Source organism: Macaca fascicularis, chromosome 1 (assembly GCF_037993035.2).
Source record: "Macaca fascicularis isolate 582-1 chromosome 1, T2T-MFA8v1.1".
NCBI lineage: Eukaryota > Metazoa > Chordata > Mammalia > Primates > Cercopithecidae > Macaca > Macaca fascicularis.
Window position 1 is genome coordinate 178187305 of NC_088375.1, and position 20211 is coordinate 178207515.

Sequence of the window (20211 nt, forward strand, 5' to 3'; positions counted from 1 at the left end):
ATAATGGAATTAAATATTCACATGAAGAATACTATTTAGCAATAAAAACCAACAAACTCTTATACATACAACAATGTGAGTGAATGCACAAAAAGAATATTGAATGAATGAAACCAGGCACAAAACAATACATACTATATGGGCTCATTTTCATAAAGTTTAAAACAGGCAAAACTAATCTATGATGATAGAACTCTGATTTGTGGTTACCTTTGGGGCTATACATTGACTGGGAGAAGACATGATCTGGGTGGTGGTCACTGTGTGAAAATGTGTTAAGCTGCATACTTATGATTTATGTACTTGTCTATTTGTAGGTCATACTTCATTGAAAAGGAGAAATGAGGGAAGCTTGTATAAACAAAATTTTTTTCAACACCAAAAGAAAAAGGAGACTGGTAGTATATTGGCAATATTACCTCTTAAATAGCTTTCAAATCCATCCCTGACCACTAACCTGTGCCAGACCTCATTAACTCTTTCTTAGCCTATTGCAAACAGCCTTCTTACCGGGTCTTCCTGCCTCCATTTACCCTCTGCTAAGACGTCCTCCATTCAGAGGTTGGGGGAGCTTTCCAAAGCACAAATCTAACCACATCACTCACTTGCTTAGGGAATAAAATGCTTAGCATGGAATTTATTCTTGTTTTTAAATTTTGTTTTATTTTGAAAATATATTATAATACAGAGTACAACATGAGACCCCTGTGCCTAGCACTCAGCTATAACAAATTAGCATTGGGCACTATTTTTCTGGATCAAATGTTGTTGTTAGGAAATGAACCACGAAGATGCCATTTAAGCCCAGTCACTCCATTCCACACAGTCCCTCCCCAAGGTAACCATTATCCTGAATTTTGGTATGTGTCTTTTAAATTCAGGTTTTCTTACTTGATCCAAAATATGTACGCATCCACGTGCCATATAAAGAACCAGTTGTGAGTTTTATATGCATACACATGTAAATATTATTAAAGTAGTATGTATTTTTACAATGTAGTCTGATCATTCCATGTTGTATTTTGCATTGTATACGTGATGGCACACAGACCTGGTGTGATTCATTTTAGCCACTCTGTGGTGGCTATAATTCATTCATTATAATATTGATGGACATTTAGGTTGTTTCCAGTATTTCACTGTTACAAACAATGAAGTAACAGAGATCCTATGTTTTCTCCTTATCCAAGTAAGAGAGAGTTTTAGTCTCAATGGACTTAGCAATGGAATCACTGCGTGGTAGAGTATATACATCTCAACTTTAATAAATATTGCCAAAGTGCTCTTCACAATAGTTGTATCAAATTTATACTTTTAGCAGCAGCATCTGAGATTGACAGTTGACTTCCATTCTCGACTATTTGAAAGTATGACAAAGTTATTGTTATACTTTAAAATTTTAACAGTCTGATAAGGATGAATAAGAAAAATCTTTTTGGGCTTTCATTTTCATTTTTGACACTAAGTAGGTTGCACTTGTATGGCTTATAATTTTTTATTGTGAGCTTATCTATAGCAGGGCTTGTGTTTTCTCTGCGAGTCTCATATGGCCCGATCTCTAGAAAGTAGTTTTGTGTTTGCTCCTGTCAGGAAGGAGACACAGTAGTTCCTTTGGCCCTGGGCTAGGCAAATCTAATCACGCCATTCTCTTTCAAAACTCTTTGCAGAAAACTTTCAAAAAATAGTTCAAACTGCTTTGATAGATACACAGCACTGAATGATTTGTCCTCTACTTCTCCAACTTCAACTTCAGCCTGAAGGTATTACTTAGGTTTTTGTTGTTGTTGTTGTTGTTTTGAGAAAGAGTCTTGCTCTGTAGCACAGGCTGGAGTGCAGTGGTGTGACCTGGGCTCAATGAAACCTCTGCCTACCAGGTTTATGGATTCTCATGCCTCAGCCTCCTGAGTAGCTGGATTATAGGCACATCCCACCATGCCTGGCTAATTTTTCTGTCTTTAGTAGAGATGGGGTTTTACCATGTTGGCCAGGCTGGTCTGGAACTCTCAGCCTCAAGTGATCTGCCCCCAAGGCATGAGTCACTGCACTCGGCCTTACTTTGGTTTTTTACTCCTCTTTTCTTTCTGATGTATGAAACTTCTTTGGATCTGATCGTACATTAATGGAAAGAGAAAGTTGTTTTTCTATGTTTGTTTCTGGTTTTTTTCTTTTTTCTTTTTTTCTGGAGAAGGTAGTTCTGGATTAGCTAAGTCTGCCATGTTATTACATTTGGAGTTTCAGGCCAGGTGCTGTGGCTGCTGACTATGATCCCAGCACTTTGGGAGGCAGAGGTGGAAGGATCACCTGAGGTCAGGAGTTCGAGACCAGCCTGGCCAAGATAGTGAAACCCCGTTTGTACTAAAAGTACAAAAATTAGCCATGTGTGGCACATGCCTGTAATCCCAGCTACTCAGGAGGCTGAGGCAGGATAATCGCTTGAACCCCGGAGGCGGTGGTTGCAGTGAGTGGAGACTGTGCCATGGTACTCCATCCTGGACAACACAGCAAGACTGTCTCAAAAAAAAAAAAAAAAAGATTTGGAATGTCAGCATGAGATTCCTTTCATGATTTAGAACTTGCCTATCTCTCTACCACTATTTCTTTCAACACATCCTCCTTTCCTTTTGTCCCCTAAAATCCAGCCATTCTGAACTACTTGCAGTTTTCCCAAACTCATACCACTTTGCTTTGCCATATGTATTTACTTCTTCCTACTCCTCTTCAAGGATCAGATCCACCTCCACCTTCACCAGGAAAACTGAGCCCTGAGGTTAGATTGGATGACTTTGCTGGCCTTCTACTTTCTTGCTCTGTAATTGATTATCTATCTATCTATCTATCTATCTATCTATCTATCTCATCTATTGACTGTGAACTCCTTGAGGGCAATGACAATGATTTTTTTCCCCCAACTTTTATTTATTTAGAGACAGAGTCTCGGAGTTTTGCTCCATTGCCCAGGTTGGAGTGCAGTGGCGCAATCTCGGCTCACTGCAACCTCTGCCTCCCGGGTTTAAACGATTCTCTTGCCTCAGCCTCCTGAGTAGCTGGGATTACAGGCGCATGCCACCACGCCCAGCTAATGTTTTGTATTTTTAGTAGAGATGGGGGTTTCACCATGTTGGCCAGGCTGGTCTTGAACTCCTGACCTCGTGATCCGCCCACCTTAGCCTCCCAGAGTGCTGTGATTACAGGCATGAGCCATCACGCCTGGCCACCTAACTTTTATTTTAAATTCAGGGGGTACCTGTGCAGGTTTGTTACCTGGGTATATTGCATGATGCTGAGGTTTGGGGTACCAATGATCCCATTGCTCAGGTATGAGCAGAGTACCCAACAGTTTGTTTTTCAAATCTTGCCCTCTTCTATCCCTGCCTGCTCTAGTTGTCCACAATGTCTATTGTTGCCATCCTTATGTTCACGAGTACTCAATGTTTAGCTCCCACATATCAGTGAGAAGATCTGGTATTTAGTTTTCTGTTCCTGCATTAGTAACTTAGGATAATGACCTCCAGCTGCATCCACGTTGCTGCAAAGAACATAATTCCATTTTTTAAATGGCTGCATACTATTCCATGGTGTATATGTATCACATTTTCTTTATCCAGTCCACCATTGATGGGCACCTGAGTTCATTCCATGTCTTTGCTATTGTGAATAGTGCTGCAATGAACATGTGAATGCATGTGTCTTTTTGGTAGAAAGATATGTTTTCTTTTGGATATATACTCAGTATTGGGATTGCTGGGTTGAATAGTAGTTCTAAGTTCTTTGAAAAACCTCCAGACTGCTTTCCACAGTGACTGAACTAATTTACATTCCTACCCACGGTATATAAGTGTTCCCTTTTCTCCACAGCATTGCCAACATCTGTTTTGTTTTTTTTTTTTGACTTTTTAATAATACCATTCTGACTGGTATGAGATGGTTATCTCATTGTGGTTTTGACTTACATTTCTCTGATGATTAGTGATGTTGATCATATATTTTCTCATATATTTGTTGGTCACTTGTGTGTCTTCTTTTGAGAAGTATCTGTTTATGTCTCTTGTCCATTTTTTAATGGGGTTATTTGTTTTTTGTTTGTTGAGTTGTTTAAGTTCCTTATAGATTCTGGATATTAGGCCTTTGTCAGATGCATAATTGGTGAATATTTTCTCCTATTCTGTGGATTGTCTGTTTACTCTGTTGATCATTTCTTCTTGTTGTGCAGCAATTCTATAGTTTAATTAGGTCTCACTTGTCAATTTTTGTTTTTGTTACGATTGCTTTTGAAGACTTAGTCATCAATTCTTTCCTAAGGCCAATGTCCAGAAGGTGCTTCCTAGATTTTCTTCCACAATTCTTATAGTTCGGGGTCTTACATTTAAATCTTTAATGCATCTTGAGTATGGTGAAAGGTAGGGGTCCAGTTTCAATCTTATACATATGGCTAACCAGCTATCCCAGCACCATTTATTGAATAAGGAGTCCATTCTCCTTTTCTTATTTTTGTCAGCTTTGTTGATCAGATGGCTGTAAGTGTGCGGCTTTGTTTCTGGTCAACGACAATGTCTTATCCTTCATTTTTTCCTTAGGCTAGAACATAGTAGCTGGCACAGAGTAGGTACTTGTTAAATACTTTTTGATTGAATAGATGACTGAAGAGTCTCCCCTTTAGTTTATATGCAGAAGTGTATGTGTATATTATGTTTCTATGTGCGAATATGTATATGCACTTGTAAATATATTATGATTAGATATCCACGCAACTTTGTGTGTCTGTGTGTGTGTCTAAGTATACATGTCTATGCATATGTTCACTCTGCTTCTCCTGAGTGGGTGACACAAACTATTAGGTGGCATTTGTGGAGATGCTGCATGCAATGTTTGTGGTGAAAGTGGAGAAGGGAAATAAAGGATAATTGCCACTTTAGTGGCCAAACCATGGAATATGTGGTCCAAGCAGCTCTCATTCAGAAACTCTTGCTATGGAAGGTGCCTGTTATGGAGGTGGGGGGTGCAGAATTATTTGTATCTACATAAACACCACACTGCTCTTGGGTTCAGGGTGTTGGGAGGACAGGGTGGAATGAATTTTGACACAAATAGACAGCCTTGGTGGACAATGGTTCCCATAGACCTGATCTCTTCAAATCCAATTAAAATTTATGTGCCCAGTTTTCACTTTTCATTTTCTCTTTAATCCTTTGAGGCCAGTTCCTGCTGCACACAGGGGTCTCTCACTAACCCATTAAGTCTCTGCCTTCTATTTCTGTGGGTTTTTCCTCTCATTCTCTGGCATGTGTGGGCAAATGGAAACTTACTGCTGGCACTCTCTCTTTCAGCTTGATTCATGGGATGCTGTCTGGGGGTCCACCACCTTTATTGGCAGAGGGGTTTCATGACCATGATGTTATGTCTGCTCAGTTGGAAAACTCCAATATGAATCAAGACATCAGAGGAAATGCGTGGTGATTCTCCAAGAAGACAAGCTCATGAAGTCATCATCAGTGACGGCAAAGGAAATTAAGGAAAACCAAGGTCAGAGTTATAAGAGTACAATCAGTGTTTGTTATTCATTCATCATTCATTCAATAGAAGTTCACTGGGTCCTACATTGAGAATTAGGCATAGTTCCTTCCCTTAAGAAATTTGCAGTCTAACCAGCAAGACTGACTTATGGACAAAAAGAAAGACAAAGGTAAGCCTAGGATGTTATGAAACACCCAGATAAGATGAATCTAAGATACAGGAAGATCAGAGAGGAAGCAAATTGCACTAATAAAGTGCATGGGCTTAGAGTGAGATAAATTTGATTTTAAATCTCCTCTCTACCACTTAACTACATAAGCGATTCACTAATTGAGCAGCCATTTCTTCAGTTGGACATTGGACATAATACCGACACAGAATGGTGGTGATGATTAAATAAAGTGAACTTTTTAGCATAGAAATTAACTCACTGCAAGTATTAAAATATTTTATTATATATTTTGTATAGACAGTGCTTACTGTTAAATTTTGAAGCAACAAGTAGAAATTGGCTAGATGAAGAAAATGAAGCATGATGTTCTAGACAATGAACACAACATCGTCCAAAGGTCTGACACATTCATGAGCTGTTATGCAGTTTGAGGTGGTTGAGGTAAAGGGCTCAGGTGCAGAAGTGGTAGAAGCTGATGTCAGAGTAAACAGAGGAGAAATCATGAATTGTATATATCTATCTAAGAAGTCTGAATTATTTTCTGAAAACTGTATTTAGAGATTTTAAAAAGAGAATCACATGTTTCGATTTGCATTTTTTAAAAGTTACTTTGAGGAAACTTGGCAAATTTACCAAGAACCTTTGATCTTAATTTTACTTCTAGGAATTTATCATAAGGAAATAATCAGAGATTAAGAAAATAATTGTGTACAAGAATTGAAACATTTTATAATAATGAAATTGTAAACAATTTAAATGTTAACTAATTGGGAAATGATTAAATGAATTATGATATAGTCAATTGATGTAATATTTTAAAGAGTTCAAATGTATTCAACAACATTTAAGGGTATAGGAAAGCATTCATGATAAAATGTCAACAAAAATTTTAAAGCTTCAATACAATGACCCAGTTTGGGTTTAAAAGAGAGAAAGAAAGAAAAAGAAATATCTATTTGCACAGCCAAACTATTAGAAGTAACAGTACAAAAAATTTTTTAAACCTGTAGTTACTTCTGTGTAGTGGAATTATTGGTGATTTCTTTTTTTTTCAAAATTTTTCTGCATTTTCCATATTAGAATTAATGTATAGCTTTTACAAATTAATAAAATATTTTTTAAAGTGATCACCCTGGTAGGTGTTATACAGAATAGTTGAAAAATGGTTTACATAGGAGAGACAGAAAGAAATGAAAAATTAGATGACTATTGTAATAATTCAGTGGAGAAGTGATGAGATGTTTAGTCAAGGCATACCCAGAAGGTGTGGAGAACTAGATATGGATTCTAGAAATATAAAGAGTTAGAATTGAGAAGACTATTGGATACAGGTGAAAAAAGAACAAATCAAACACGTTGCCCATGTTTCTGTCTTGTCTCTCTCCTAGACTTGGTGGAGTTTGTACTGATCTCACAGAGAGAGGGAAAACAGGGAAAGGGTAATTTGGAGGAGAAAGTGGTAAGAGATCATTACTACTTTGGATATGTGGGATCCTAAGGTGGACAAATCTGGTAAAGAGTTGGATAAACAAGTCTGAAGTTTATTATTCATGTATTCATTCAAATATATGTATTGACCATCTAGCATGTGTCAGACAAACACAAATTCCGAGTTGCATTTGGACACACTGCAACGTACAAAAGAGAATAATGCTTGCATTCCAGTTTGGAGCTGGAACTTCCAGCTCACAATAGACATCTGGGATGGAGATAGGCTTTTTGGAGTCAATAACTCAGAGATGGTAGGGGGAGATAAGCCTTGAGAGGTGGATGAAACAGATGGCCCAGTATGGGGGTGTAAAATGAGAAGAGTGGGTTTAGTTTGGATCAAGTTCAGACAGGCTATTTCTTTTCTGTAGCTCAGAGGATTGAACTGCTTTGTTAAATATCTGCAAACCCCTTAACTATGATAACTACCTTCTGATTATACTCAACTCCCAACCTAGCTACCCCTTCGGTGAGAGGTGAACAAATCACTGTCTCTCTCCTAGACTTTGTTGCCACATCTCCAAACTAAGAAAACGATAACTTTTACCTGCTTCAATATGATCTTCCTGCCTCAGGGCCTCTGCACGCTCTGTGTCTTCTGCCTAGCATGCTCTTCCCTGTGACCTTCCCTTCCTCCATTCCTTCTTGTCATTCATATCTCTGCTCAACGAACACTTCTGCAGGGAAGAGTTTCCTGATCTTCCCTCTATAAAGCAGGATGAACCCAAGCCCCTATGACTCTAGCACCCTATTCTAATAATTTCTCCTTGTGATATTTCTCTTATTATTTTACTTACTATTGGTTCTTCTAACCCCCAACTAGAATGTGTGATAAGAGTATGGATCCAGCTTGTTTTGTTCTTTGCTTTAGTTCTGTCTCCTGGAACAGGGCCTGACACATAGTAAGCAAGAAATAATTTTGGGATTATTTTAAATTTGAATTTTGAATTATTCGAATAATTTTAAACAAATGAATCCAGCTTTAGGAGTAAACATTAAAAAACAATTATTGAGCATTTGTAGGTGCCAAGCACCTTGTTAAAGACTGATGATATAGAACAAAGTCACAGTTGTTTCTTATTTGCAAAGAGCTTTACATCTCACGAGAGATACAGACATATATGTAGCCCTTATAAGGGAGCCGTTATGAGGGAGTGAGTTGGTGCAGGGAAGGATCTCAAGATGTGCTTGCATTCATGGACTCTGGAACTAGATAGTCTCGGGGTTCTAAGTTGGAACACTGGGATTTGGGATTAAGGAGCAAACTTGATATTCTGACCCACGGGCTCGTGTGATGAATTAAAAGATGGGACAGGAGAGTAAGTCTCCTTTTAAATATTTGCTAGATTGTGAGCTTTTTATCTTTCGGGTTCCCATTGTCCATCCAGAGATGTATATACACAAACACAGTAGGTACTCAGTAAACATTTGTTGAATAAACAAAAACCTCATTTCAGAGTGAAATAAAATTCAGACTTGGTGTATACATATAACAGAGTATCATTCAGCCACAAAAAGGATATACATTTTGACACATGTTACTCCATGGATGAACTTTGACAACATTATGTTTAGTAAATTAAGCCAGTCACCAAAAAGACAAATACTATATGATTTTCCTTATATGAGATATCCAGAACAGTCAAACTTATATAAACAGAGAGTAGAATGGTTGCTGCCAAGGGCTGGGGAAAAGAGGGAATGGAAAGTTGTCATTTAGTGGGATTAGTGTTTGAATTTTGCAAGATAAAAAATTCCCAGAGATTGGTTGCACAACAATGTGACTATGCTTAACACTATCCAACTGTACACTTAAAAATGGTTAAGATGGTAAATTTTACGTTGTGGGTATTTTACTAAGCTTAATAATAATAATAATGATAAAATTCAGAGTGTGTGGCTGATGATTTAGCTGCACCTGGATCTTATATGTAAGTTTATATTGAACAGTTTTAGATACAACTTACAAATGTGTGTTAAAGTACACAATTTTTCTTTTTTCTTTTCTTTTTCCCCTGCGAGACAGTCTTGCTCTGTTGCCCACGCAGGAACGCAGTGGCGCAGTCTCAGCTCACTGCAACCTCCGCCTCCCGGGTTCAAGCAATTCTCCTGCCTCAGCCTCCCGAGTAGCTGGGATTACAGGTGCCTGCCACCACGCCCAGATGATTTTTGTATTTTTAGTAGAGATGGGGTTTCACTATGTTGGCCAGGCTAGTCTCGAACCCCTGACCTCGTGATCCGCCCTTCTTGGCCTCCCATAGTGCTGGGATCACAGGCATGAGCCACCACGCCCGGCCAGAGTACACAATTTTTCAAAATTCTCTTCTGCAGGCAGGTGAACCATGCAAGTTTGAAGCCCCTTAGCATAGACAATTCTTGAAGAGCTGTCCTATAAATGGGGGCTGAGAAATGGGTAAGTAGCTGGAGGAAGAAAGGGAGCCAAAAGAGACGCTTGTTTTTGGTTAGCTTTTGTTTTTAAGATGGTAGAAATGATAGTGTCTGTGCGCTGAGGAGAATGATCCAGACAGAGGAAAAGTGATGGTGCAGGAGAGAAGAGCTCTGGGAGGGTTTTCAGAGCTGTGAAGGGCTTGGGCGTGGAATGCAGGTGGAGTTTCGGCCTATGTGGCAGGGCAAGGCTGCTTTCACGCGAAATCACAGGTCAGAGGGCAGACAGGATGGCCACGGGGCAAGTCACGCTACAAATCAGGTGGTTGCCTGGGGGAAAGCTTGCAGAAGTTCTGACCTGATTGCGTCTATTTCCTCAATAAAATAGCAACAAGGTTAGCAGCAGTGAGGAAGGATGGGGGAGCAGAGCGGGGAGCTGAGAAAAGAGAAAATGTAAGATATTTGTTTAGAAGAACGGAAGAGAATCCGCTGGGAAAACATAGTAGGGATGTAAGTCAGCATTAACCACCCATTAGGGGTTGGTGTCAAGAATGTATTGGGAATAGTCAGCAAGGTGTGCCTTGCCCGGCAGGCGCAGGTGAGCTTGGACAAGAGTTGAATTTACCCTGCTTTTTGTTTGGCAGGTGCGTACACCTATGAGTTCGAGTGGCAAGGAGTTTAGACCGAATAATTAAAATGACGGAGCATGGACTTTATGCGGAGGAAGCAGAGAAGCCGTCGGCAAAGGGATGAGTGGGGGGCAGTGGAAAGGCGGGTAGGATCAACGGATTGTTGTGTCCTATGGACTGTCGAATGCGGCGGCTGGAGTGTTGACTTTTATTTTGTAGATTTCAGCATATATACATGTTATGTTACATAATATGTTACATGTTACATAATATGTTACATATGTTATATATTATATGCATATATACACACACATATTCCCAGAGGAAGTTAAACTTAACCTGGTCCCATACTACACATATAAAATCTGTATATACACATATGTATGTATACACACATAGACTTGTATACACACATATATACGTTTGTATATATAAAAATATACACACGTATTTTTAATTTCATATATTTCCCCTCCCCTCCAAGAGCCCTTTCTGACCCCTGACTCCCTTCTTTAGCAGGCCCCAAATGGTTTCCGTGGGTGGAACATTTCGCTGCGTTTCGGAGGACCTCAGCGCACGTGGTTTCTTCCTCTGCCGCCGCGGCCCACTTGATCAGTTTCCTCCTAGTTTTGGCCTGGGGCCCTCCCGCCCGGACTCTGCCGGGTCTGCGGGTCGGGGCGGTCTTTTCACCCCGGAGGAGAGAAAGCAGAGGTAGGAAGCTCGCGCGCTCGGGCGGGGCCTGTCCACCGAGCCCGGCGAGGCTCGGAGGGCCTCGGAGGTGGACGCTCCTCGGCTGTTCCTCCTCGGCTGTTCCTCCTCGGCGGGGGCTGCTCCGGACGTCCCGCGTCTCGGGCCTGGGATTCAGCCTGCGAGGTGGGGGTGGCCGGGGCAGCGGCTGCCGGGAGGGGCTCATTGTTCTGCCGGCCGCTTTGACTTCATTCTCTGCTTTTCATCCCAGGCCGGGACGGTTTAGAATGCAAATGCGGGCTGCTTTTGTAGCTGTGCGTTTGTCTGGGAGCCGTGCGTTTGTTTGGGGTGAGATCACAGCAAAAGGGTTTTGTTTGGCTTTTTAAATTCTGGGGAGAGCAAAAGAAACTGGAGGAGCGCAGAGCGCGGAAGACCTCCCCGGCGGGAAGGCGGGGCAGGCACGGGCCCAATGGGAGCAGCTCTCGGCTTCTGCAGGCCTGGTTTGGAAAGGAACCGGGTCAGAAGGGTGTTGAACATTAACTCCTTGTGGCCTGGCGGATGGGGAGTTGGGGGTTTCCAAACTGCTCACCACAGAACACGCAGCCCACTAACACTGTATTTCGTGCTTCCTTTGTGCCACACCCTGGGGACATTTCCGAAGAGAAAGGTGACGTCCAGTCCTTTCACGTGACTGCATCTAAGTGTCCTCTGCCAGCAGTGGATATTCGGGCACTTCATCCTCACGACCCTGTGTTGTAGATATTACTGTCTCCATTTTGTGGATGAGGTAATTGAGACTTAGAACATCATTCAGATAGTATGGGACAGAGCTTTCTTGAAGCTCGGATATGCTTTCAAAGCCCAGGCGCTTTGTTACTTGGGGGACTGACCAGGCCCTCAAGGAGTACCCAGCTTGGTGAGCAGGGAAAGAACGAGGTAAACTAATGCAATGGTAAGTCAAATTCAGAAGAGTGGTATCCAGGTAAATGCTCTGAGCACAGGAAGAAGCCAATGGGGTGGGTGTGTGTGTTTGTTTGTTTGTTTGTTTTTGAGGAGTCTCACTCAGACTGGACTGCAGTGGCGTCATCTCGGCTCACTGCAACCTCCGCCTCCCAGGTTCAAATGATTCTCCTGCCTCAGCCTCCTGAGTAGCTAGGATTACAGGCACACGCCACCATGCCCGGCTAAGTTTTGTATTTTTAGTAGAGACTAGGTTTCACCATGTTGGCCAGGCTGGTCTTGAACTCCTGACCTCAGATGATCCACCTGCCTTGGCCTCCCAAAATGCTAGGATTACAGGAGTGAGCTACCTGTGCCAAGCCTGTTTGTTTGTTTTGAGATGAAGTCTTGCTCTGTCTTCCAGGCTGGAGTGCGGTGGTGAGATCTCGGCTCACTGCAACCTCCACCTTCCGAGTTCAAGTGATTCCCCTACCTTAGCCTCCCAAGTAGCTGGGATTACAGGCGTGTGCCACCACACCCAGCTGATTTTTGTATTTTTAGTATAGACAGGGTTTCACAATGTTGGCAAGCTGGTCTTGAACTCCTGACCTTAGGCGATGCACCCTCCTAGGCCTCCCAAAGTGCTGGGAGGCACCCGGCCTGTTTGTTTGTTTTTGAGTGACTCAGGGAAATATTCCCATAGGAAGTTAAACTTAACCTGGCCAGAGGATGAGAAGGGACTAGGTTTTCCACAAGCACTGCTAGACATATCAGATCCAGGGAGCAGTAGGTTCAAAGCGGATTCTGCATCAGAATCTCTGTACACAATTCTGGTACACAGAATGCAAGAACTAGAAGGCCCTTAGGAAGCTCCCACCCTTTCATTTTACTGAAGACATAAATGGAGACCCAGAGAGGGTAAGTAATTATTTAAGATCACAAAGCAAGCAAGTGACAAAACTGGAACTGGAACCCAGGTACTCTACCCTTTAATCTGTGGTATTTGTTAACTCAGTAGTCACACATACAATGTAAGCGAGTTCACACTTGTGTAGCACTTCACAATGGGCCAAGTACTTGATATACTTTCCTCTCTTTTAGTCTTTGTAACAACTCCATGAGGTAACCACTATTTTAGAAAGGAGAAAACTGAGACACAGAGAAGTAACTGACTCAAGATCACACTGCAAATCACGCCTCAGAGCCCATGCCCTTTCCTCCTCTGCCACAGTGCTGGTAAGGAGGTAAGGAAAGAAGGGAGGCCCAGAGAGGGCAGTTAACAATTTTAAGATCATAAAACAGGCAAGTGAGGAAAAGCGATTTCAATGTAGAAATTTTGACGCCTGTATTCAGATGAGGAAACGGAGACTCAGAGATGTCCAGTGACTTGCCCAAGGACACAGTGAGAAAGTGGTGGACCTGGCATTGGAGACTATACCTGGATTCTTTCCACTCTGTCTAGCTCAGCCCCCACCTTGGATGGAGAAGCAATCAAAGCCCCCCTTCTCTTGGTATCTTTCAAATCTTTTACAGATAGCCCGAGTCCTGGTCCAGTTGCATGTTCAAATCTCCTTCGCCTCCTGGATGATAAATTACCTATGTAAATGACTCCTGTGTGAATAGCCGGGCAGGGATCAGAACCCCGGTTTCCCTGCTGCCAATGTGGTGATTTTCTATACTCTTCGCTTTCTCCTGTGCAGCATAGCATCAGGGAATCTGGATCACATTATCCCCAAGAGACCAAAATGTGAGTTGCTTTTGGCTCTTGGGGTCTTTTAGAGAAGCCACGTGGTACAGCAACTTTTTAGGTTTGCAGGATCAGAACTGAAGGGGCAAAGCTGGGTCAGAACAGCCTGCATTGGAGGCATGGGACCTGCTTAAACTTAGTTAGCATGCCTGTTTTGTTGTTGTTGTTGTTTGTTTGTTTTTGTTTTTGTTTTTGTGATGTAGTCTTGCACTGTCGCCCAGGCTGGAGTGCAATGGACTGATCTCGGCTCATTGCAACCTCAGCCTCCCTGGTTCAAATGATTCTCCTGCCTTAGGCTCCAGAGTAGCTGGGATTACAGGTGCCCACCACCACGCCCAACTAATTTTTGTATTTTTAGTAAAGACCGGATTTCACCATGTTGGCCAGGCTGGTCTCGAACTCCTGACCTCGTGATCCACCCTCCTTAGCCTCCCAAAGAGTTGGGATTACAGGCGTGAGCCACTGCTCCTGGCCCAGCATGTCTTAATTCTGGGTGAAGAGTGACAAGCAGACAGAAATGAGAATTGAGGTAGAAAAATGAGTCTCCCTAAATATTTCTGTATGCCCTCACTGACCTGGCGAGTACGATGCATGAGAGTGTTCAAAATTAATTAAGTTCATCTGACTTGTCTTCACCACTAGCTAAGGTGTCTCTGAGGACTTGACTTCCAGAAGGAATATTTGGAAGGAAGATTTCCACTATGGAAGAAAGCTCTAGACTAGATTTCAGGAGATTTAGGGGGCTCAAGCCAGCTCTGCCACTTACTGGCTGTTTGACTCTGGAAAAGTCAGTTCACCTCTCTAGGCCTCACTCACCATTCATTCATTCATTCACTCTGTCATTCAATAAACATTTCTTGAACCCCTCCTGTGGGCCTGGCATGGTACTGATGCCTGAGAACTTCTAACCAGACAGCCCCTGCCATGGAGGAACTCACCGCCTTGAGAGGGAAACAGACAAGTCCAGAGATTGTGAGCGGACTCCAAACTATTCTGGGGTATGAACACAGAACCCCGGAGGAACTTGTCAACAGGACCACAGCTCTGATGTAGCTTTTGTGAAAATTTGAAAAAGACACCCGTTTTTGTGGGTGACTGTAGCTTCATGGCAGGATGCCCAGCTTGGCAAGCAGAGCACAAGTGGAGATTTTTTACCCTTAGTTGTCCCCTAGGCTGGGTGCTCTTGCCTGGTGAGGCATCTGTAGCCCAGAATGTCAAGATCGAGACATAAAGGTCCAATAGAGGCTAAGGTGGAGGAGCCCACTTCAGGCTGAGGAAAAAACGTGTAAAAACTGCAGGCTTGGGGAGGAGTTTCTCACACTTGGGCACCTGGATGCGGTTCAGTGTGATCACAGTCAGTGGCATATGGGAAAAGTGAAGAGAGATGAGATGAGGAAGATTGACAAGGGCCATTTATTACCCATTCACTAAATAAATAGGTATTGAACATCATTCCATGTTGAGCGTTGTAAACACTAGGGAAATAGCAGTGAACAAAATAGACAAAATCTTCTGCCCTTGAAAGTCTCACATTCTGGTGAGATCCTGATAGGCCTCCAGCTATCAGAAGGGCATATTAATTTCTGCCCAGTGTTCCGTCTAACATTGTATGAGTCCCCAAATGAGATAATGAGTGTAAAATCTCTCTGAGAACTGGGAACATCTGGATTATTCGTATGAATAATCACTTTTAACTTTAATCTGAGTGACCAACATTAATGCCTAAGAATTTGGAAGCCTGTTCTTGACACCAGGCACCTGCCTGACCCTTCCTTCTGGGAAGAAGACACCTTTGGTCACGATGCTACGGGAACTGTCTGGGTCAGCTGAGATGGCTGGCGGGCCCCTGACTTCCCTGGCCTGTTTAGGAATTTACCAGCACATTCTCAGGGTATGGTACCTGCTGTGGTTAAAGGCTCTTTCTCTTCTGAGTGAAATACGGATGGAGATAAGACAGTCATTGAAAAATTATGAGCAACAGGGAAGCTCTCTCTACAGGGTAAAAGTGGGTTGAGGGACTTGAAGAAACCTTGTCGGGTTGTTTTCAGGTTAGGCGCTGGGTCTGGCTTGATCAGTAGGTCTGATTCAGGTGAAGGGCTGGTTTCTAGGCGTGGGGAACTTGGCCTCCCCCTTACTGTGAAACTTCGGGCAAACCACTTCCCCTTTCTGAACTCTAGCTCCTTCCTCTATTAACCAGGAGGCTGGACATATTTGAACTTTAACAACAGAGCCCTTTGAACTCTCCTATAAAACCCTAGTGTATACATTAGATTAAAGCAGTGGTGCTCTGGTTGAGGTGAGGATGGGGACCCAAGGTTCTCCTTCTTCCGCCTCCACCTTGTCCTGCCTCCTGCTCTCAGGACTTCTGTCTCCACCAGATATTGCCCTGGAGTCACTGAGAAATTTCTTTTAAAACAATTGGATTGGATCATTTTTTTTTCTTTCTCTAATCGAGTTCCTTGGGCCTTCAGGCTCAGGGGAGGGATGAGGGCAATTTAAAAGTTCTGCAGTAATTTGTACCATTTTGTGTTTATGTTGAAATGATTACCCAAACCCCTTCTCATTCAATATAAAACAATCTGAATTATTTAGAGGACGCTTCCCCTCAATTTCCATTTATAGACATTAGGTTTCAGCAGTCCCATTTGAATTTGTATTTATGGCTCTAGCAGCACCATGAAAACATCTGGAGTATTAGTGTTTAACTTTTCATGTGGTGCGTTTCCCAAATTGGGGAATTGGAGAGTTTTTTTTTCTTTAAAAGGAATGAATTTGTTAGGAGACAATGGCATAAACAAGATAGGAATTGATTTCTCTCTCAAATATAAAGTCGAGGTAGGTGGTCCAGAGCTAGAACGATGGCTCCACAATCATCAAGACATCCTCAGGGTATAGTACCTGCTGTGGTTAAAGGCTCTTTCTCTTCAGAGTGAAATACGGATGGAGATAAGACAGTCATTGAAAAATTATGAGCAACAGGGAAGCTCTCTCTGCGGGGTAAAAGTGGGTTGAGGGACTTGAAGAAACCTTGTCGGGTTGTTTTCAGGTTAGGCGCTGGGTCTGGCTTGATCAGTAGGTCTGATTCAGGTGAAGGGCTGGTTTCTAGGCGTGGGGAACTCGGCCTCCCCCTTACTGTGAAACTTCGGGCAAACCACTTCCCCTTTCTGGATTTTATCTCCTTCCCCTGTTAACCAGGAGGTTGGACATATTTGAACTTTAATAACAGAGCTCTTTGAACTCTCCTATAAAACCCTAGTATATACATTAGATTAAAGCTCCACAATCATCCAGACCCCTGCTCTTTCCCTCATGTTGCTCTGCAGTGCTCAACACTTGACTTCCACCTTGTGACCCAAGACTGCAGCTCCAGCTCCTGCCCTCAAGTCTGCATTCCATCCAGCAGGAAGGAGGAAAGGGGGAGAGCCTACTGTTTTCTTTCAGGGACAGAAGTTGCCCAAATCACTTCTTTTCACATCCTATAATTTGGTCATATGGCTGCACCTAGCTGCAAGAAATCTCTTCAGCTGAAAAGTCTTGCGACCAGCTAAAAATTGTATCACTAGTAAAAGAAGAGAACAGATAAAGGGCGCAAATAGAAGTCTCTTCTCCAAGGTCTGTCTGCTTCTCAAGCTTGAGAAACACTTATTCCTACCATTCTTTCCAGGTATGAGATTCTGTGATGTGAGTAGAATCAAGGGCTTAAAGCTGAAGGGGATCTCAAGAGGTTAGCTAATGCAGTCTCCTTCATCAAATGGTGAAGATATTACAGATCCATTTTGCAGATTACTGGGGGTCCAGAGAGGTGCAGTGACTTGCCTAGGGTTAACTCAGTCAATAAATAGCAAAGGGAAAGGTGAATCTTGTGTAGCTAATCACAGGAGTGGTGGAATTCTTTGGGCACCTGGACGGGCTCTTATTTCTGTTTCTTTTATTCTTATGAGGTCCTGGCTACTGCTTTTTGGACTATACTTTGCAATTATACCATCATTTGAGGGATAAACTGGACTCTGCCCTGGTGATTTGGATATTCTGAAAGGAGCACAAGCTTTGAAATCAGACGTAGCTGGCTTTGAATCCTCGTTCTGCTTCTTACTATCCATGTGGCCTGTGTGAGACATTTCATCTGTTGGCTTTAGTTTTCTCACATTTAAAACAAAGGTAATATCCATCTTGTATGTTTCTTCCTTCTATTTCTTTTTCTACCTTCTCTTCCCTTCCCTTCTTCCCTTCCTTCACTTCTGCTTCTCTCCTTCTTCCCTCCTCTCCATCCTCTCTGCTCCCACCCCACACCTCTCTTCCCCTTCTTTCCTCTCTCCTCCTTTTCTTTCGTTCATGGAATAATATCAGTGAAGGGCCTGGCATGGAACAGAGTACATAGAAGTATAAACCAAAGTTACTTTCCTTCCTTCCTTTCTTCCTTCTCGTTTTCTTCTATCTCTTCCTTTTCTTTCTTTCTTTCCAGTATCATATGGTTTTGTATTTTTTTTCCTACCAAGCTTAACCATAGAACCTAGAAGACTGAATATATTTAGTAGTTGGTATGCCTTAGATTTCCTTCAGAATATTTGGTGCCCGTAAATAGTTTGCCCTGAGTGGTGAACTTCTACTTCCTTTTAACACTCGTGCGTATTTTTTAATCGGACAAGAGCTACAGTACTTGTGGGTTTCCCCCTGTGACTGTCTCATCGCTAGACGCTGATGTGGCTATTTTCCCCTTTCTCTACTTGACTTCCGAACTCTTTAAAAGTTATATAAATTGCATGCCTACTATGGGTTTTCCCCCTTGTCTTCAGCTACAATTTTTCTTTGAGCTTGCGGAGGACAGGGAATGTAAATCTATCTATCTGTGTAGCTTAGCTCAGGATCTGGCTAAGAAGAGGTGCTTGGTAATCTGTGCTGACTACATGTGTATGCATGTTACTGCAGAGAAATTGGTCAGGGGAGGATGTATCTGGAGAAGTTATCCATTCCCACTTTCACATTTTATAGATGAGGAAACTGAAGCCACCTGGAGATTAATTTCCTTTAAGCAAGGATCCTCTGTTAAATTTCTTTATATTCATTACAGTACTTGTTAAGAACAGAGGAAGAAAGAAGGCCTGAAAGCAAGGAAGAAGAAAAGAAGGAATAGAAAGAGGAAGGAAGAAAGGAAAAAGGTGGGAAACTAACCATTATTGAGCACTATAAGTAACAGTTTTAATTAAATGCTGTTTCATTTCCTCTTGATAACACACATGTGAAATAAATGTTATTATCGCGTCTTTTGAAGAATGAAATTGAGGCTCAGGAGGTGAAGTCACTTGTCCAAGTTCACACAGTGCATGGGAAGCAGAATGAAAAACTGGAACAAGGTCTGAGAAGTGGAAGCAAGTTCTTCTTGAATCATGAGTCAGTCACTGGCACAGTCAATTGTGAGGATTGATGAACTGAGTAGAAAGCTAAAGAATCCTTTTTTTTTTTTGTAAATTTTTAAAGTTTTATTTTTATAGATTCAGGGGTACATGTATAGGTTTGTTATGTGGATATACTGTGTAGTGGTAGGGTTTGGGCTTTTAGTGTGCCTATCACCCAAACAGTGAACATTGTACCCAACAGGAACTTTTTCAACCCTCTCTTCCTCTGATGCTTCCCCCTTTTGAAACCCTCAGTGTCTGTTATTCCCCGCTAGATGTTCATGTGTGCCAATTGTTTAGCTCCCACTTGTAAGTGAGAACATGCAGTATTTGGTTTTCTGTTTCTGAGTTACTTCTCTTGAGGTAATTGCCTCTAGCTCCATCCATCTTGCTGCAAAAGACATTCTTTTTAATTGGTGGTGTAGTATTCCATGGTGTATATGTACCATATACATATATTTTTGAGACAGAGTCTTGCTATGTCACCCATGGTAGAGTGCAGTGGCATGATCTCAGCTCACTGCAACCTCCATCTCCCGAGTTCAAGTGATTCTCCTGCTTCAGCCTCCCGAGTAGCTGGGATTACAGGTGCATGCTACCAGGCCTGTTTAATTTTTGTATTCTTAGTAGAGATGGGATTTCGCCATGAGGGCCAGGCTGGTCTCAAACTCCTGGCCTCCAGTGATCCACCCACATCGGCCTCTCAAAGTGCTGGGATTACAGGTGTGAGCCACCATGCCCAGTCATGTTTTCTTTATCAGCTTAGCTGCTGACGGACACTTAGGTTGATTCCATGACTTTGCTGTTGAGAATAGTGCTGCAATAAACCTACAAGTACAGGTACAAGTACTGGGTAGATACCCAGTAGTGGGGTTGCTGGGTCAAATGGTAGTTTCATTTTTGGTTCTTTGAGAAATCTCCACACTGTTTTTCCTAGATGTTGCACTAGTTTACTAATTTCTTCCCTGCCGACAGTGTGTAAGCATTCCCTTTTTTCCACATCCACGCCAACATCTGTTGTTTTTTGACTTTTTAATCATAGCCATTGTGACTGGCGTAAGGAATACATTTAACAACAATCATCGCCAAGTTATATGACCTCAAGAAAGACAGTCGCTGTCTCTGAGCCTCAGTTTCCTCTTTTATAGTGAAAAATGGACTCTGAGTGCCAAGGTCCCTCTCAGCTCTCGGGTGCTGGGATTCGGTGTAACTCTCCCTGAATTCCTCATCCATCGTGTGAGCCATTTAAAAATAATAGAT

At 42.3% G+C, this 20211-nt stretch overlaps 1 protein-coding gene across 10 annotated transcripts in view; it reads left to right on the forward strand.

Annotated features, from left to right (window-relative positions):
* The first annotated feature begins 317 nt into the window (after positions 1–317).
* The window catches only part of LOC107127367 (uncharacterized), a 79135-nt gene continuing 59241 nt past the window's right edge, over positions 318–20211 (forward strand). For 2 of the 10 annotated variants that reach the window (XM_074005889.1, XM_065521903.2), the window contains exons 1-4: positions 318–398; positions 5325–5520; positions 10702–11659; positions 18627–18714. In XM_074005889.1, the coding sequence (XP_073861990.1) occupies positions 5475–5520; positions 10702–11258 (603 nt within the window). In that variant the 5' untranslated portion in view covers positions 318–398; positions 5325–5474 and the 3' untranslated portion in view covers positions 11259–11659; positions 18627–18714. Of the gene's footprint in view, positions 399–5324; positions 5521–7071; positions 7143–9502; positions 9585–10200; positions 10332–10701; positions 11660–12912; positions 13056–13344; positions 13559–17499; positions 17717–18626; positions 18715–20211 lie in introns of those variants that run through there. The other 8 variants (XR_012419729.1, XR_012419731.1, XM_074005890.1 and 5 more) reach the window with 8 other exon arrangements.